The 19837-nt window shown below is 43.5% G+C and overlaps 1 protein-coding gene across 1 annotated transcript in view; it reads right to left on the bottom strand.

Annotated features, from left to right (window-relative positions):
* The window catches only part of ADCY1 (adenylate cyclase 1), a 147950-nt gene that overhangs the window by 41504 nt on the left and 86609 nt on the right, over positions 1-19837 (bottom strand). The window contains exons 9-13 of the mRNA XM_045564570.1: positions 10598-10792; positions 10406-10503; positions 9250-9334; positions 771-860; positions 116-369 (exon numbers count right to left, since the gene is read on the bottom strand). Of these exons, the coding sequence (XP_045420526.1) occupies positions 116-369; positions 771-860; positions 9250-9334; positions 10406-10503; positions 10598-10792 (722 nt within the window). The remainder of the gene's footprint in view (positions 1-115; positions 370-770; positions 861-9249; positions 9335-10405; positions 10504-10597; positions 10793-19837) is intronic.

The raw sequence follows: 19837 nt of genomic DNA, 5'->3' as shown, positions 1-19837 counted from the left end.
ATAATTAGTCCTTAGTAAAAGTTTTCTAATCAGCAGACTATCATATGTAGCTGTATACACAGAATTTAGCAACACCCCCGCTCAGGGCTTTGTCTGCTGGGAGCTGCGTACTTACCCAGATCTGGTGTATCCGCTGAGCTCCAGGACGAGGATGTAGGACGTGGTGAGCCCCAACAGCAGGATCATTTTTGGCAAGGAGGACACCCGCAGGAATATGGCTAGCGGGAGGGTGCCCACCAGGCAGCAGAGCAGGGCGTGGTGTGCAGACTCGCAGGGCAGGGCGGGCAGCGCTGTGCGCCGGCCCCCAGAGGAGAAGACCACCAGGGTACTGTTGGGCTTGGAGTTCCAGGCCCAGGGCAGGCAGCCCACCTGGGAACGAGGGTGCACAGGAGCTCAGGGAGGCTGGGCCTCAGGATGCACAGTCGTCCCTCCTCTCACAGTTGCCCCCAGGCCTCCAACCTCCCACTGGCTGCCCACTGGCTACTGGGGCAGTTGAGAGGCCCCAGGAGGACCAGGTCATGTCCCCAGAATGGCAGCTCTGTCCTGTTATTCCTCCCCACTCCTGTCCTCTGTGTACTAGGAAGGAGCAGGGTTGCCCGTACCAGGAAGAGGTCTCATTCCCTCTGCTAGATGAAGACTCTCATTCCCTCCTTCCCTGGGCACCCCTGGCCTGTTCCTGGCATCTCGGCCGATCACCCCTGCCTCCCGGGCTGGCTCTGCAAGGTGTGCCCTCTTCCGCCCGCCTCCCGCCGAGGGCTGGAGGTGCTCACCACACATCCTTGGGCTACCGAGTAGATTAAGACCACTATGAAAATACACAAGACAGTGCGAATCTGAATCGTCAGGCACCCTGGAAAACACTGAACAAGAAAACTTTAATTTAAAAAATGTCCTCTGATTACAAAGCTGATTCACATGCACGGTAAATAATTCACACAACAGAATGAGAAGAGCGAGCCCAAAGCTGCTAGATCCACACCCGATTTTCATTCTCCACAAAAATTTCTTGGCTGTTTTCACATATTTGCTCTCCAAGGTGAAAAACTTGCCAAGATTAAGAAAAACACCTGAAGTCTTTAAATTAAAAAGACCCCTCCCTCCTCCCTCCACCCGGCTCTATGACGATGAGCGGCACTGAAATGAACTGAATAATAGATTAACTTGACATTCCCAGTACGTGGAATTCTTCCATCTCAGAAGTGCTATGAGTTGCCGTTCATTTGTGTTTTCTCTTATATGCTATAAATAAATTCGTTTTATCATTTTATGCACACAGGTTTTATATAATTCTTAATGTAATAGAGATTTTATTTTAAACCTATTAACTTTAAATCATCTTGAAATAGTCAACAAACAATTTCATAGATAAAAGTAAGAAGTCCTTTTTACCCTCACACTCCTGAAAGTAAGAATATAAACTAAAGTAAACACCCAAAGGGACCTTATAGAAAACAACTAGCCCTGCAGAGCTGTGACGGCAGGGTGCCCTCGGCAGGCTGTATGAGTTACTCTTTAATCCTCATTCCCACTCTGCAAAGACCACGGGGCCCAGTAGCACGTATTCTATGGATGAAGACAGAGAGGTGTGTCCCAGCTCACTCAGCTGGTGGTTACGGATCCGGGTCCCAGTTCTGGGTTCCCTGGGTTCCAGTGCTGTAGTATTCCACCTAAAGACTGGTCTCCGCTGATCTACTCAGAAAGGAGAGCCGCTCTACAGCAGAGCGAGGCCCAAACACTTTATTGACTTTGGCTTACTGCACTTCCCTCCCTGTCTGATCTTCGCCCCTGGGAAAGACCCAGGTTCCAATCATTGATCCAGGCCTGCTATGGGGCCTTAAAGCCTGACCACTTAACTACGGGCCACCAAGCTACCATGCGACCTGAGCTTCCCTCACGGGTGTTCTCTGACCCACCAAGGCATGAAGTCGGGTGTGCACAGCAGCGCTCCACCATCACACGGACGTGGTACACGTGCGATTGGGCAGAGGTGGCCCAAATGCTCATGGTCCCCACTCCCGCTGCACTGCCTTCTCTCTCCCATCCTGCACCTATGGCTCCTGGGGAGTTCCCTACGATCCGCTGACAGGGGAAGACACGATTCAGGCCTGGTTTACAGATGGCTTTGCTCTGCCACCACCTGCAAGTGTCCAGTGGCAGCGCTACTGCCCCTGTCTGGCATCTCCCTGAGGGACAGTGGTAAAGGGCAGTCCTCCCAGCGCGCAGACCTTTGGGCAGTGCACCTGGGGGTGGCCCTTTGCTTGGAAGGAGAAATGGCCAGACGTATGATTATGTACTGATTCATGAGCTGTGGCCCGTGGTTTGGCTGGATTGTCAAGGACTTGGAGAAACATGATTGGAAACTGGTGACAAGATGGTCTTGGGAAGAGGCAAGTGGATACACCTGAGTGGGCAAGAAAAATGTGAGGATGTTTGTGTCACATGTGTATGCTCACCAAAGGGAAACCTCAGCAGAGGAGGATTCTAACAATCAAATGGGTAAGATGTCCCACTCTGTGGATACCAGCCTCTTTCCCCAGCCACTCTGTCATCAGCCAATGGGGACAGAAGCCAAGTGGCCACGGTGGCAAGGATGGAGGTTTTGATGGGCTCAACAACCTGGGCTTCCACTCCCCAAGGTGGGCCTGTCAATGGCCACGGTACCACACGGGCACAGAAGCCCACTATGTGGACTCCATCATTCTGGCTTCGTGGAAAGGTAGAGTGGCCTTTTGAAGGCTCAGTGACAGCACCAGCTAGGTGGCAGCATCTTGCAGGGCTGTGGCAAGCCTCTCCAGGACTCAGCACATGCTCTAAATCAGCATCAAACACTGGCAGTGCTTGTGCTCCACGGTAGTGAGGGGCCATTAAAATGACCATGCAAGCTGAAACCATGCAGAGTGACTTTAATAATCAATGGGATAGATTATGATTGTCCTAGGATCCTTAGAAACTTTTATCAAAATATCAAAAACTCTCTGTCAGTTATAAACATATAGAGAAATTTTTACAAAACTAATAAAGCTAACATTTATTTAGCATACTTGCAATAGGGTATAGTTCTAAAATGGTATGCAAGATTTCTCACTCTAATTCCTGAGCCAGTGACTCTGATGAGCTATCATGCCCATTACTATGGGACATTACATAACAAAAGGAATTCTGCAGAAGTAATTAAGCTTACTAATCCGGTGACCTTGAATCTAATTACATGAGGCCTTTAAAAGCAAAGAGTTTCTTTGCTGTGCAGAAGTTTTTTATTTGATACAATCTTATTTGTCTATTTTTGCTTTTGTTGCTGTGCTTTTTGGGTCATATTCAAGAAATCATTGCCCAGACCAATATCATGGAGCTTTTCTCCTATGACAGAGTTAATAGAGTGAAGAAATAACCCATGGATTAGGAGAAAACACTTGCAAACCATACATCTAATAAGGGGTTAATATCCAAAATACATAAGGGACACACACAACTCAATACCAATAAAACAAATAACCCAATTAAAAAACAGGCAAAGAAACTTAATATTTCTCAAAAGAAGACATAAAAACAGCCAACAGATATATGAAAAAAATGCTCAACATTACTAATCATCAGAGAAATGCACATTAAAACCATAATGAGCTGTCACCTCACACCTGTTAGGATAACTATTATCAAAGATTATGAAAGGTAAGTGTTGGGGAGGATATGGAGAAAAGGGAACCCTTGTACACTGTTGGTGGGAATGTAAATTAGTACAGCCATTACGGAAAACAGTATGGAGGTTATTAAAAAAATTAAAAACAGATCTATCATACATGATCCAGCAATCCCACTTCTAGGTATATATCCAGAGGAAATACAATCCGTATGGTGAAGAGACAACTGCACTCCATGTTCACTGCAGCACTGTGAATTGGCCATTCACAATAGCCAAGAGATGAAAACAACCTACATACCATCAACAGATGAACAGATAAAGAAATGTACACATATGCTATGGAATACTATTCAGCCCTGAAAAAGAAGGCAATCCTCTCATCTGTGACCACATGGATGAACCTGGAGGGCATCACGTTAGGTGAAATAAGCCAGGCACAGAAAGAAAAATACTGCATGATCTGACTCATTCATGTGTGGAGTCTAACAGAGTCAAACTCACAGAAGAAAGAGCAGAATAGTGGTTACCAGAGGCTGGGGGAAGGTGTTGGGGGTAGAGAAAAAGGGAACATTTTAGTCAAAGAGTACCAAGTTCCAATTAGACAGGAATAATACGATCTAGTGACCTATCGCATAGCAGGGTGACTACAGTTATTAATAATGTATTATATACTTCAAAATTGCTGAAAGAGTAGACTTTAAATGTTCCCACCACAAAAAATGATAAGTGTGTGAGGTGATGGATATGTTAATTAGCTTGATTTAATAATGCCACAATGTACACATATAGCATAACATTGCACTGCACCCCATAAATATATGCAATTATGATTTGCCAATAAAAAATAAAATTTAAAACAAAAAATGAATAAAATCAGTTTTCTCTGGCTGGCAGCAAAAGGGGAAGGCAGGGAAGTTAGAAGGCCCTGCTGCCCTTGGAGCCAGAGGAGGCCGGGGCGGGATCTGGTGGGTCGGTCCTGGGCAGAACCCAGCCGTTTGGATCAAACCACCCCAGGCTCTCCATCCTCCAGTTCTTCTGGATTCAGGAGCCAATAAATTCCCTTTCTCATTTCAGGCGGTTTGAATGGGCTATTCAGTTACTTGCAAAATGTTAACTGCGGCTCCACAGACTTTACGGAGGGCAGAGGCAGCTTTGGGAGGCTGGCTGCCCCGGACACACCCTGGGTGGGGGGCTGTGGCCAGCAGCCCCGGAGTACTTCAGATCCTCTTCATGCAATGCTCGATACTTGATCCTGTGAACATGTGATCAAATAAATAAGAGTTAAACTACCTCTCCAGAAATCCAACAGTGATGACCCCAAGGACCAGCACGGAGTTGGATCTGCTTCGCTGTGGCTCCTGGGGGAGCAGAACAGACAATGATAGGGAGTGTTGTCTGTTATTTTGAAGACGGATGGGCCACTCTTTTTAATAGTTCATTTGAGTAATGCTTATCGGTTCTTTTTCATAAACAAAATGAAAAATGAACATCTACAGACAAAAAGAGCATGAAAATAGCTTGTAGAAATATAGAAAAAAAAATAGCTGCTCTGATATGAACAATGGAAAATTCCCCAAGAATGTGATACATTGAATCAAACACAAACCCAGCAGGTTGCTGGTTGTTACCGACACCCTCAAAGCACGATGTCAAGCCAGGTACAAATGACAGCAACTCTGATTCAAAAAGCGACTGCAGCCACAGCAAGTGAGCATCCCGGAGCGCCAGCCCCTACAGGACCAGGCTGCTCCCTCCATGAGCTGAGTTTAAGAAAAGGACCCCACAAGTGGGAGGAGCCCACAAATACAACTGGGGTGCAATCTTTGAGCAAAACACCACAGTGCCCAGGGGAGGATGCAGTGACAACCAGCAGTGTAGACAGTTAGTCTCACTGCAGAGGTGATGCTTGGAGGATGACGCCTTCACGGTGCACAGCTGTCGGGTTGTAGGAGCTGCAGTGGTTTAGACAAATGCAACAAGGAGCAGTATGTTTCCGTCTACCCCTTCCACACCTGCATCCGTCTCCACTCAGCCCTGATCATGCTGCGTAAGGCATCAAGGACGAAAAAAACCCGTCTGGGGTGTGCTGGGTGGCCGGGGGACAGGCGAGTCAATGCTTATCACAGCCTGGTGAAAGGAAGGGAGGGAGCAGGGCCCTCCCTAGTTTTTTGACGAGTGTCAAATTAAGAAACAGATTTCATATGACTGCCCCTTCCACCACAACTGAGGCAGGACTCCCAGCCCTGACTCAGGAACAAGGTTTTCATTCATTTCCAGTCCATGCCTTTGTGAAAACACAGCTGTTCACACCTCACAAAATTGACTTCACAACCTGCCAGGGAGTTGCAATTTGAAGTTTCAACAGTAGTGACTTAATTTATGCTAAATAAATAAACTCAATCCCACACAGACACAGACTTGGGAGTTGCTGGGGGACTGAGGCAGAAGAGGATGTCACATGAGGACAGCAGGGAAGAAAAAGCAGGTGCCATTTCCTGGCCATCTGCACTCGCAGGGGCTAAAAGAAAGCCCTTTGGTTTGTCTCTGGGGGTCACTCACTCCCCTATGTGCTTTCAGCCCCTCGCCCCCATCTTTAAGGACATCTGCTCAGGTTTTCTAACTTTCTGTTCTTCAAAGCCATCGAGTTGAATTCGAATATCATAACTTGGTGCAAATCCTGCCATCCTGCCTTCGAAACCCCATGCCCAGGCCCAGAACGGGACATGAGCTTGGGGCGCACTTCCCTCTACCCCAGCCAGCCCAGGCGGATCCAACACCCCTTGAGCTCGTCCCCTCTCTTCCCTTAGCGCTCCAGGAAGACGAGATTCAGAACAGCTCAGTGAGCTGTAAGGCAGAGGCAAAGGAGGATGAGGATGGGAGCACAGGGCTCAAGGGCAAGTCCGTCAGCACCAGCCCAGTGAAGAACAGCCTGTCCAAGGCACACCCCAGATGCCTTGAGGACCACACCATGCCCACGTCCCCAGGATCCAGCCAAGTGCCCCCAAACCTGCCTGATGCCAGGTGACCTTGGCCTGCCCTGTCCACAGCACCCTCGGCCCCATCTAGGGTCTGGCCAGTGTGCACCCCCCGGCTCCCTCCTCTCCCATGCCCTCCCCTTGCCCTCTAGGCCCAGCCATCCGAACCTCAGCCCGGTCAGCCCTGTGGTCTCCCCGCCGCACCTCCACCAGGGCTGGCACGGCCACAAAGGCCACACCCTGCCCCAGCCGGATCCTTGCATCCAGCCAGTCCAGCTCTGCCCCTTTCAACTCCCAGCAGGACCCTCGGGCCGGCTCTCCCAACCTCTGCAGATGACAAGGACTTACAGGATTAGAAACCCCCACTGATTCCTGGGATGGGCTCCATCCACCACCCTCTTCTCTCCTCAGCCTTTTCCCTCTTAATCGATTTCAGGACACCCCAACTGAGCACCTGGTATGGCAGGTCCCACGCCACGGACTTTACACTCATCAGCTCACTGAATCCTCGTGTCGGCCAGTGAGGTGGGGACCATCGTCACCCCCAATTCACAGAGGGCAACACTGCGGCCTGGAGAGCTGGAGCCCAAGGCCCAGAGCTGGCATATCCCCGAGGGACAAGGGAGCCAAGTGGGTGGGCAAAGGTCCCAGGTGGCCATGGAGCTGCCACCACCCCCCCCCACCCTGATTGTGAACATTGCCGACATCAGGGAGGAAAACCTTTCCATCCTGTTGATGCCACAGGCTTTCTTGGGATGTGTTCTGGCAACTGGATCTAATCCTACCCAAGTGACCAACCACACCCACTCACATCTCCTCCTCGGCCGTGCTGGCCTTTCGCTGGACGGCCGTGACCTCCCGCCTGCTGGCCTCCCCTACAGCTCCCCAGCCTCCATCCTGCTGTCCGTCCCACAGTGGCTGGCACAGGCCTCTGCCGCGGCCCCAGTCGCCCCCATGGGTGATGCTCAGAGCCCAGTGCAGAACCAACAAACACACGGCTGAGCACGTGTTGTGTTGCTGCAGTCAAACCCTGACCCAGTGCACACCGCTGTGAGCTGAGTCCGCCTCCTGTCCTAGCTGAGAAGTCTGGGCAGCTGGGCTCCTGTCAGCTTCCTGCACATTGGCCACAAGTGCTACTCTTGGCAGCTCCCTCCATGTCCGACCCCTGCCGCTTTTGAGCCTGGTGCTTCCAAAACACATACTTAGTAAAAAAACACTCCACACTTGCTCACAGGAGAAGATGAGAAGGGGGAGTGGACATTCAGAAAGAAAGGACCTAGGGGAGCTGAAATAACGGGGTCAGGGTGATGCTACACGGGCTAACATAGGCTGACTTATTTTTAATATAATCACCCAGGAATTATGCTGGCCAAAGTTTCTGGCCATGAGGGCAGCTGCCTTAACAACAGAGAGGGGATGATTCTAAGCAGACAGGCACAGGGGCCCAGTCTCCCAAGACACGTGTTTTGTGGAGCCAGGAGGTTTTTGAAATTTGAGTGTTATTTTTATGGACAAGTCAGTGCAGAGTCTGCTTCCTGGTCACATGAGCATGTCTTCTGATGGAGTCATAGAAAGTGCTGTAAAATCTACTCCTGAGAACCAACATTCCCAGGACGGTACCTGAAGGGCAGGGCCTTCCAGGCTGGTGCGTTCCTCAAGTCCTGCTTCGTTCCTTTTCCCCAACCGTTTCTTACACTTTCTGCACGACTTATGCTATGTGCAGACCATGGAGGGGGTTGCACACTGGTTCCCACCACAGGCAACAAAGTGATAGGCTTGAAAAATTATCATCCATCTGTCACGCTCTCACTTGAAATGATATGAAATTATTTGAAGTGGGAAATTTCAAAGTTCACCATACCAAAGGTCACTGGATCTACAAAACTCAAAGAACTGGGAGTGCAATCTTAATAGTTAGCATTTTTTTTTAAATTGAAAAAATTAAGACATTACTTATGGATAATCACAAAGTTAAATGAATAAACATAAACTTCATCTTTTCAAAAAGTTGCTATTTTCAATAATTATGCAAAAATAACACTGTGTCTGACAGAAGCGACGCCTGGGGCAGGCTGGGGACATGGAGCATTTGGAAATGAAGGTTGAGAATGTGACAAAGGAACGCGGGACTAGGAAAAACAGAGTCCTCTGCAGTGAACCATGGGTGGTGCAAGGCTGCAAAGCTCAAGCCTTTGCTCCAAAAGTCCACGAGAGCAGAGCAGATAAAGCATCACCTGGAGAAATGTCACCCCCCAAGTCTATGACATGAACACACAAAGAGCTATCCCATTTGTGGACTCTCCATTCCAGGAGAACTGGATCAGTACCTTGTGCTCATTTATTTTCTCAGCACTGCTCACCAGCCCCGTGTGCCTGTCAGGCACGCTCCCAAAAGACCGCATGGTGCCCAGTGCACAACTGGGGCTTAATGAGCACCTGCTACATCAGCAGATGCTTCCTTGCCATGGAGGGTGCGGGGACAGAACTACCTTCTCTGTCCCACCTGTCCTGCTGAGAGGGTAGGCAGAGCCCAGTCACATAGTTGGACCAGGTGATGTGTAAGTACAGGACACACACCACCCAAGTACCTGGAACAGGTGATGAGCACATGCAGGACACAGGACACCCACATACCTGGACCCGGGTGATGTGTAGGTACAGGACACAGGCCACCAGGAAGCAAATGGAGAACACTAACAGGAGCAGGACGGCCACACTCCTGCAGGACGGAAGACATTAGGGTCACTGCTAGGCAAGCACCAGGAGAGGCGGACCTAAGAGATGCCTGGAAATCAGCACCCCCTCCAATCCCCTGAGCCCCCAGGAGGAAGCAGTGTCATTAAGCCAGCTGCCTGCACTCAGGTCCCTGGGGAGTTGCCCACAGTTGGTTCTCTTCTAGGGGAGGGCATCTATGGCTCATTCCTGAGCCCACCTCACCCATTTCCACTACCCCCACCCCCAAGATCTAGCCTGGGCTGAGAGTCACAGGACTTTTCTGAAAGCCCTTTTCCTCTTGACGGAAAGACAAGAGTTGCCCAGATTTTGCTGAATTGTCCTCTTGCTGGGCTTTGCCTGGGAAGGGCATTTTTAGGAAAGGCTTGACCCCCAAATAAGGCCATCGGGCAGTGGCTGTGCTCCCAGCATCCAGGCTGGGTGGGATGCAGAGCACCCCAGACTGAGGTTCCTCCTCCTCAGCAGGTGTGGATGGCTTCCAGGTGCTTTCTGGAAACTCAAAGGAGATATTATTCCCATAGGCAGGTTTTATTAAGAAACAGGAATGTCTAGAAGAAAAATAGTGAGTGGAGACTGTGGTGTCTTTCTTGCCAAAAAACAAAAACCACCAAACTCACATGGACTCACATGATATTTAAATGTTATTAAAATCAGTATGTTTTTCTTCCTCTTCAGAGGCTGCTTTTTCTTATTTTAATGTTTCTGAAAATGACGTGGACCTAGAAACCAATGAGCCTGTTTGGTGCACTGTTTGTTTTCACCCTGAAAACTGATTATTAAGGCAATGGTGCATGACTGGAGAAACTGAAAATATACGATGTCTTAGAATTGAGTCAATTCAGAATTAGGAATTGAGAGTGACCAGCCCACGCTGTATGCCATCAGGGCTTGCTCAATGGAGCCCTGCTGGGTGGCTAATGTCTTCCCTAAAGGTCAGGCACACTGAGGTACTAACTGTGGTAGGTGCACCCTGAGCATAAAAAAGGACACACAGTCACCAACCCCAGAAACCTGGACTTCCTGGTGACCTTCCCATCTCCCTGATGAAAATACGTACTGTGGGATTATTAGAAGGTAGACAAGGCCAAATAAGGCAGCCAGGATGAGGGCGAGGACAACAGCGCTGGTGAAATACTCGTCCTGAAGCTGGTGGTACTGTGAGAGAGAGGTCACTCTGTCAGCGGCTTCCTCGAGACGGGCAGCGCCTTGACAAATGGCACCAGGGAGGTTTAAAACCAGAGCCACTTACCTTTTGCTCCCGTTCGACATGCTTGTACTTCAGGGTGAAGAAGTTCAGGTCCGCCATCTCCAGCTCTGTCTGGCGGGCTTCTAGGAGGCGGCTGATGTACCTGTTGACACGAGTGCCTGGGGTGGTGTAGACAACGTTGGTAGAGAAGGACGAGCGGTTTCTGAGCTTTTCCGAGGCTGTTCTCAACGCCCTCCGCTGCAGCCGTCATGGAAATAAAGGAATATCATCAAATTCTCCGCTTCCTGAAGAAAAGCACCTGTACCTTCTCGCCAGCCTGTGACCTCACCCACCGCAGGCTGAGGGCGGCCTCTGGGATCTGAGGTACAATCACGCTCTGCGCCTGCTGGCCGTGGGGTCACAGGGGCGTTATCTCAGCAGTCAGTGTTGGGGTTCCCACATCTGTAACAGGGATACACGGCACCTATGTGGTGGCGCCACAGCAAGGGTTACAGGATTCAACACGTGTGTGGTGGTAAGAACAGCACCCAGTACAGACCAGGCACCTGCACTCACAAAAAGGCAACACATGCAGAAAAAGACGCCCTGGAGTTACCAGAGCAGGAGTCCAACCATCTCCTTCTAAGAGGGTGAAACGGTGCCAAAAGAAGTGAACTTTGCCAATCTTTCACTCTGGCCAGGGCTAACGGGAATGGACAGTGAGCCTCTCCCCACAGCTTCTGTATGTCACGTGAAGGATGCAAGAAAGCACCCATTGCCAAAAGGAAAATAGAGTCTAATGTAAAAGCACCTGCCACGATCTGATTATCAGTGCTTCATAAGTAGGGCCTCTGGTACTTAACACATTTGAGGAAAAAAATAAGAATATTAATAAGAGGCTATCCATTTGGTTCCAAAAAATATGGAGTAAACATATTTCTCTTTTTTATTCCTACTGAATGGTAAAAACAGTGACAATACATACAAAATAAACACAAGAAGACTATGAAAGGTGGAAAGAACAAGGGGGCCTCTAACCACCTTGGGACTCAACAAAAACTGTGTGTGTGTGTGTGTGTGTGTGTGTGAGAGAGAGAGAGAGAGAGAGAGAGAGCTGTAGGGTTTCCTTTTGCTTTACTTATCCCAGAGTAGGAACTGGTGAAGCTAGCAAACCCAAAATGCCATTGGGAGCAGACAGAATTTCTTAAAGCCTGAAGAAAAGCTTGTTCTTTCTAGTCAAAGGACCAAGAATGGGGCAACTCAGCAAAACAAAACTTTCAGACAATAACCACCCTATTGTAGATAAAGACTATGAAAAAAAATCGGTGGCCCCAGCCCCACCCAACCAGCACAGGCCACGTGTGAACTCTTGACTTTCACCCTCATTAGGCTGTGAGGAGGCAAAACCAAGCCCCCACTGAGGTAGTGCTAGAAAAAGCAGAATGGGGAATCAGGATTTTTATCTCTATTAGGTAGCAATAAGCCCCTACTTGTGTTGTCAGTGGAGGCCTAATGAGGAATATGAATTTCCATATCTGTTCAAGAGTAAAAAGATACCCCTGGCCCCCAGGTGTCATGGAGCATGAGTAAGGAAACTGAAATTTCACCTCAACCACCCCACTGGTGAAAAGTCTGAGGAGATGCACTAAAACAGATTCAATGAGATCTGAAGTCTCATTACATAATACCCAAAATGTCCAGGTTACAATAAAAACAAATAACTCATCACTAAGCCCCAGAAAGATCTCAACTTGAATAAGAAAGACAATCAACAAATACCAACATCAAGATGATACAGTTGTTAAAATTATCTGACAAGAATTTTAAAGTAGCCATCATAAAAATGCTTCAATAAGTAATCATGAACACACTTGAAACAAATTATAGAAAGTCTCAGAAAAGAAAGATAACGTATAAGGAAAAACCAGATAGAAATTGTAGAACTGAAACATACTATACAATAACCAAAATAAAAAACCTAATCAATGGGCTCCACTATAGACTGTAGTCCATAGATGAAAGAGTTCTTGAACTTAAAGACAGAGTAACAGATACCGATTCAAACAATAAAAAGAAAATAGACTTTTATAAAACAAAGCTTCTGGAATTGTGGGATAAAAATAAAAGATTTAACATTAATTCATGTCATTGAAGTCCCAGAAGGAAAAGAGAAAGCATGAGACTGAACACACAGTAAAAGAAATAATAGCAGAAAATTTCCCAAGTTTGGCAAAATATATAAATCTACAGATTGAAGCAAGTGAGCAAATTTCAAGCAGGATAAAATCAAAGAAATACAGGCCAAGACACAACACAATCAAACTTCTAAGAACAAAAGACAAAGAAAAAATCTTGAAAGCAGTATGAGAAAAGTGACGCTTGATTTTGAAAAGAAAAAAGAAACAACTAGAATGACAGCAAATTTCTCTTCAGAAACCATGGAGTTAAGAAAGAAGTGTGAAAGTATTTTTCAAGTGCTCAAAGAAAAGAACTGTCAATGCAGAATTCTATATTCAGAAAAAATATACTTTAGAAATGAAAGAGAAACAAGAATATTTTTAGATTAGAAAAGTAGAGAGAATTTGTAATCAACATAAAAGAATAGCAAAAAGTTCTTGAAACAAAAAAGGAAATGGTTAGAGAAAGAATGTTCGAACATAAGAAAGGAAAAGAATAGAAAGAATAAAAATATGAGTAAATGGGCAATAGACTTTCCTCTTTCTCTTATGTTTTCTACATGATATTTGCTGGTTTAACCAAAAATTATAAATTTAGCTGATGCAGTTCTAAAGGTATATAGAGGAAATATTTAAGACATTTACTATAAATGAGGAAGGATAAAGGGACTTAAAGGGAGGTAAGTTTTCCACACTAAAACTGTTAAAATGTTGACATCAGTAGACTGTAATGTTATACAAAAATAATATATATCTAAAGCAAGCACTAAAAATCTTATATAACAAGATACACTCAAAACAACTATATGTAAATCAAAATGGAAATCTACAAAAAGTTCACGTAAAGCACAACATAGGAAAAAGAAAACAAAGAAATGAAAACAGAAAGAACATAAAACAAAAATAAATAAATAAAATGGCAGACTTATCAATAACATATCAATATATTGATAACTACATTAAGTGTAAATGGCCTAAATATACCAATTAAAAGACAGAGGCTGGCAGAAATGATTTAACAAATATAATCCAACTACATGCTGTCTATTTAATAGAAGAAACTGACATCAAGTGTAACAATATAGGTAGGTTAAAACTAACAGAATAGAAATGACATACCGTGCAAACATTAATCTAAAGAAAGTATGAGTGGCTGTACTGATACCAGAAAAAGTAGATATCAGAGCAAAAAAAAATTATTACCAGGGACAGAGAGGGATATTATATAATGATTAAAGGGCCAATGCAAAAGAAGACATGGAAATCCTAATTGTGTCTGCATCAAACAATAGAGCTTTAAATTACAAGAAGCCAAAATTGACAGAATTTAAGAAGAAATAGACAAATTCTCAATTGTAGTTGGAGATGTCAACATCCTTCTCTCAACAATAAATACAACTAGATAGAAAATAAGCAAAGATATAGATGAATATAACACCACCATCAACACGATCTAATTGACATTTATAGAATACTTCATGCAACAACAGCATAATATACATTCTTTCCAAGTGCCCAAGAGTATGTACTAAGCCAGACCATATCCTTGGCCATACAACAAAATTCAAAAAATTCAAAATAATTGAAATTATATACATTATGTGTTCTCAGACCAAAATGGAACCAAATTAAAATCAATAACAGTAGGACAGCAGAAATATCTCCAAGCACTTCTAAATAAGCCATTGGTCAATGATGAAGTCTCAAGGGAAATTAAAAAAAAAAAAAAACTGACCTGAATAAAAATGAAAATATAACATATCAAAATCTGGGGGATGTAGCTAAAACAGTGCTGAAAGGAAAATTAATGTACTAAATACTTACATAAGAAAAAAGGAAAAGTCTCAAATCACTAATCTAAGTGCCATGTTAACAAGCTACAAAAAGAAAGGCAAAATAAACTCAAAGCTAGAAAAGAACTCAAAGTAGAAAGGAAATTATAAAGATAAGAGAAGAATTTGATGAGATGAAAAAAGAAAAAAGAGAAAAATCAATGAAACAAAAAGCTGATTCTTTAAAAATATCAATAAAGTTGACAAATCTCTAGCATGACTGACAAAGAATAAGAGTGAAAAGACACTAACAAATTCATAAATGAAATGCAATTTTACTACATACTCTGCAGACATCAAAGGAATAATAAAGAAATGCTATAAACAATTCTATGCACATAAATGTGACAACTTAGATCAAATGAACTACTCCTTGAAACACAAGAACTACCAAACTCACCTAACACAAAGAGTATGTTGAATAACCCTATAATTACTAAAGATATTGACTTCGTAATTTTAAAACTCCTGTAAACTCCATGTCCAGATGGTTTCACTGAAGAATTTTAGCAAATGTTTAAAGAATTGATACCAATTCTACCCAATGTCTTTCAGAAAATAGAAAAGGAAGTAACACTTCCCAACTCACTTTATAAAGTCAGTACAACCCAGATACCAAGACTAGACAAAGATAGTACAAAAAAGGAAAACTACAGGCCAATATTACTCATGAATATAGATGCAAAAATTCTTAACAAAATATTAGCAAATAAAATTCAACAATATATAAATACACCATGACCAATTCTAGGGATGCAGGCTGGTTAAATATTTGAACATTGTGGTCTAATCCACTAGATGAACTGGTTAAAGAAGAAAAGTCAATTGATACAAAAAAGTCATTTGACAAAATTTCATACCCATTCATGATAAAAATTATCAGAAAACTAACAATTGAGGAGAATTTCCCCAACTTGATAAAGAACATCTATAAAATACCTATGGTTAACATCATACTTAATGGTAAAAGATTGAATACTTTCCCTCTATAATCTGGAGCAAGTCAAGGATGTCTGCTCTCACCACTTCTATTCAACATAGTATTTCCGGACCCCAGCAAGTGCAGTAAGGCAAGAAAAGGAAATAAAAGGCATCCAGACTGGAAGGGAAAATATAAAACTATCCCTATTTTCAGATGATATGATTGTATACATAGAAAATCCCAAGGAATATACAAAGAAAAAAAAATACCTCCTAGAACAAATAAGTGAATTCCACAAGGTCACAGGACACAAGACAAACATAAAAAAATTAATGGTATCTTTTTATACTAGCAAGAAAACAGGAAGACATATATTAAAATACAATACCATTTGTAATCACTGAAAAAAATGAAATAAAAGGTATAAATCTAACAAAACATGACAAGGACTTGTATGTTGGAAACCACAAAATGCTAATGAAAGAAATCAAAGGAGATCTAAATAACTGGAGAGGTATACCATGTTCATGGATTGGAAGACTCAACATAGTAAAGACATTAATTCTACCCATATATGGGTTTAATATAATTCTTATCAAAATCCTAGCAGTATTTCTTTGTGGATAAACAAGCTTATCTAACATTAAATGGAAAGGAAAAGGGACTAGAGCCCATTTTTCTTAAAAAGGATAAAATAAGAACCATTTTACCTGATCTTAAGACTTATTATATAACTGCATTAACCAAGACAGTATGATGTTGGCAGAAGGACTGATTAATAGATCAATTGAACATAATAGGAAACTCAAGAAATAGCCTCACCTAAGTATGGCCAACTGATTTTTGACCAAAGTGCAAAAGCAATTCAATGGAAGAAGGATAGGTTTTCAACAACTGGTGCTGGAGAAATTGTATATCCACAAGGAAAAAAAAAGTGAACCTTAATCGTATACCTTATAACAAATTAACTCAAAATGGATCATAGATTTAACTATTAAACATAAAATTATAAAACTCAGGAGAAAATGTATGTGAAAATATTTGGAACTTGGGCTACTTAAAAAGTTCTTAGATGTGATACTAAAAGCATGATTCATAAAAAAAATCAATAAATTGGATGTCTTCAAAATTGAAAAAATCTGTTCCATGAAAGACCCTGTTAAGATGACGAAAAGACAAGCTTCAGACCGGGAGATAATATTTGCAAACCACATATCTGACAAAAGAATTATATCTAGAATATATCAAAAACTCTTGAAAGTGAACAGTATAAAAAAATCAAAAAATCCAATTAGAAAGCAGGCAAAAGACACAAAGGAACATTTCACCAAAGAGCAAGAGAATATATGGATAAAAAACTAGCACATGAAAAGATGGTCAACATCCTTACCATCAGTGAAATGCAAAAACAAAGTCACAAAGAGGTATCACTACAGACTTGCTAGAACTTCTAAAATTTTTTTTAAACAGTTAACACCAAATGCTGGTGAGCATGTGGAAGAACTGGATCTCTCATATATTGCTGATGGGAATGTAAAATCATACAGCCACTCTGGAAACAGTTCAGCAGTTTCTCTAAAAAGCAAAACATGACCCATCAATCATATACCAGGGTATTTTTCCCAGAAAAATTAAAATTTACCTGTACAAAAAAAATCTGTACAACAATGTTTAGAGCAGCTTTACTTGTAATAGTTAAAAACTGGAAACAAACAAACAAAAGTCCTTCAACAAGTGACTGTAACAAACACTGGTCCATTCTCAAAGGACTACTGAGCAATATATAGGTAGGAACTGTTAACCCTCACAGTTTGGATGGATCTCAAGGACATAAATGCTTAGTGAAGAAAAAGCCACTTCCAAAGATCACATACTGTATGATTCCATTTATATGTTGGCTCAGAACTGGGCCATCAGCAGGTTAGTGGAGGGATGGATTGCAGGTAAAACCTCCCACACTCAAGGAGGAAACTCTGTCCTGAGATCACAATATCCTTCCCGAGGCTGGAGATAACAAGGAAGCCATGCACAGAAACCCCACCGAGCGCAAATCTCTGCTGTGCTCAGTAGCTTTCCCGTTGCCCATTCAGGCTCCATCCCAGATGATCAGCTCCTGACTTGAGTCCCCGCACCCTGGTCACTGGGCATCTGCCTGAGATTGGGCTTGCTCAGAATACCAGCAGTCAGTGTCAACTGTTCCCTGGTCAGACACATTTCGGGGGCTCAGGTGAAGAGCTGATGAACACAGGTCCACCCTGAGGTCAGGGCGGATGGACATGGGTCCTCCTTCAGGTCAGAACTGATGAACACATGGCCAGCCTCAGATTAGGGCTGATGGACTCAGATTCTCCCTCAGGTCAGGGGTTAATGGACAATGGTCCACTCCCAGGTCACAGCTGTTAGACACTGGTCCATCCTTAGATCAGCCACACCTCCAGATCCTGTCCTGTTCCCTTCCTGTATCCTCTGCCTGTCAGCTCCGTCCTGGGTTACTGCTTCTCCTCCACAATCATAAATCAGCCCTGGTCTTTAACTGGGAGCCACAAGAGTGGCCAACACATTGGGCAGGTGACAGAGAGGAGGGTTGGCTGTCCCTCAGTGAGTAGATGATAAATACATATCTAAAAATGTACCTGGAGCAACCCAAGTCACAAGGATGGCCTATAAGGTGAAAGCTCTTATAATATCAAAGAAACACTGGAGGATCCAGTAATATCATTTATTACATTAACAGTCAGAAGGAAAAACCACTGGGCTAAGCATTTAATACATACTCAAAATTCTTTTCTAAAATTCAACATCCACTTATCATTAAAAGAAAAAATGCAAACACTAACCCACATGGGCTACTTTCTTGAAATAATTAGGCATATACTATCACTCCTAACCCAAAGCATCAAAATTAGTGATAAAAACCCTATTTTTTTAAACTGGTAAAGCCAAAATGAAAAAGAATGCCTGCCTCTATTACAATCATTTAATATATTAATAGGATGGAAAAGAGGAAGCAAAATTATCATTATGTGAAATACATATTATTATAGATCAAGAAAATCCAAGAGAATTAAGCAAAAAGTTATTGCAATCAGTTTCAGTAAGTATAAACCAAACAAGCTGACGTTTTTTCTTCACAAAATCAGATAAATATGGTGGAAATGATGCTTTTAAAAAATTCCTAGCCATGTTTAAAGAAAAAGCCCAGGAGACAGGGCAGGAGAGATCCTAGGTGGATCAGAAACAGAGAAAGAAAGACACAGCATCAAGCACACTGGTGATAGTTTAAACCATGCTAAAGTGCAATGTTGGCACAGGGGAGGAGGCCAGGGCTCACATGCACCCTTGGTGGGAGGGAGCACAGCCAATGCTTGGGAGAGAACAATTTGTCAACAGCTATCCCAAATTAAAATAAACATACCATTTCACCCAGCAATTTCACTACAAAGAAATACCCCCAGGCAATCCTTGTAACACTTGCTAAAATGTTTGTAAAAAAGGATGTTCACAGCACCAGTGGACATGAGAACCACTAGAAATAAAGTGCCCTTCCACTAACAAGCCAGGGGCCTTCACATCGTGTGCCTGCAGCTGGAGGCCATCCAGCCACTCGGAAATGACTGGAATTTGTCTGTGCCTCTAAGACTGCTAAGGCACTGAGGGAAAAGAGTGTGTGGGACAACATGATAAATTCCACTGGCATTCACCTTCTGGTGCACACACACATTGATTTCTGGAAGGAAGCACAAAATGGCAGAGATTCTGGAGGACTTAACTTTTGTATCATGTGTAGATGTTACTTTTCATTTATTTTTTTATAAAGAAGCTTAGATATCTAAGTATGAAGAAGAGAAGGACAAAAACAGCATTCAAAAAACGAGAGAATTGGGGGGCTCCTGGGCGTACCTGTTATAATCAAGGGACAAATGTGCTGTTGGGTATTAGGAATCTAGAATAGAAAAGTGTCACTACACTGGCTTGGGCAGGCAATGGCACATCCCCAACCTCATGGGCCCGGTCAGCGAGGAGCATCACAGCCTCTAACCGGCTGCGCGCGCGCGCGCGCACACACACACACACACACACACACACACACACACACACACACACACACGCAGACATCAGATGTACTGGACTTCACTTTACAAAACAATCAGAGATGTAAATGCACTTTCATGAACAAAAATGTGCATGACTTGCTTTGTTTAAAAAAAATAGAAATTACCTAAATATCAATGAAGATTGATTAAGTAAATGGTCTCCATTTAGGCTGGAAATCTACACAATGATTAAAACACATTTTTTGAGAAATATTTAATAATATAAGGAAATGTTCATGATATATTGGCAAGTGAAAAAATAAGCTATCAAACTGCTT

Source organism: Lemur catta, chromosome 11 (assembly GCF_020740605.2).
Source record: "Lemur catta isolate mLemCat1 chromosome 11, mLemCat1.pri, whole genome shotgun sequence".
NCBI classification, from domain to species: Eukaryota; Metazoa; Chordata; class Mammalia; order Primates; family Lemuridae; genus Lemur; species Lemur catta.
This window is presented reverse-complemented; position numbering and strand designations above follow the sequence as displayed.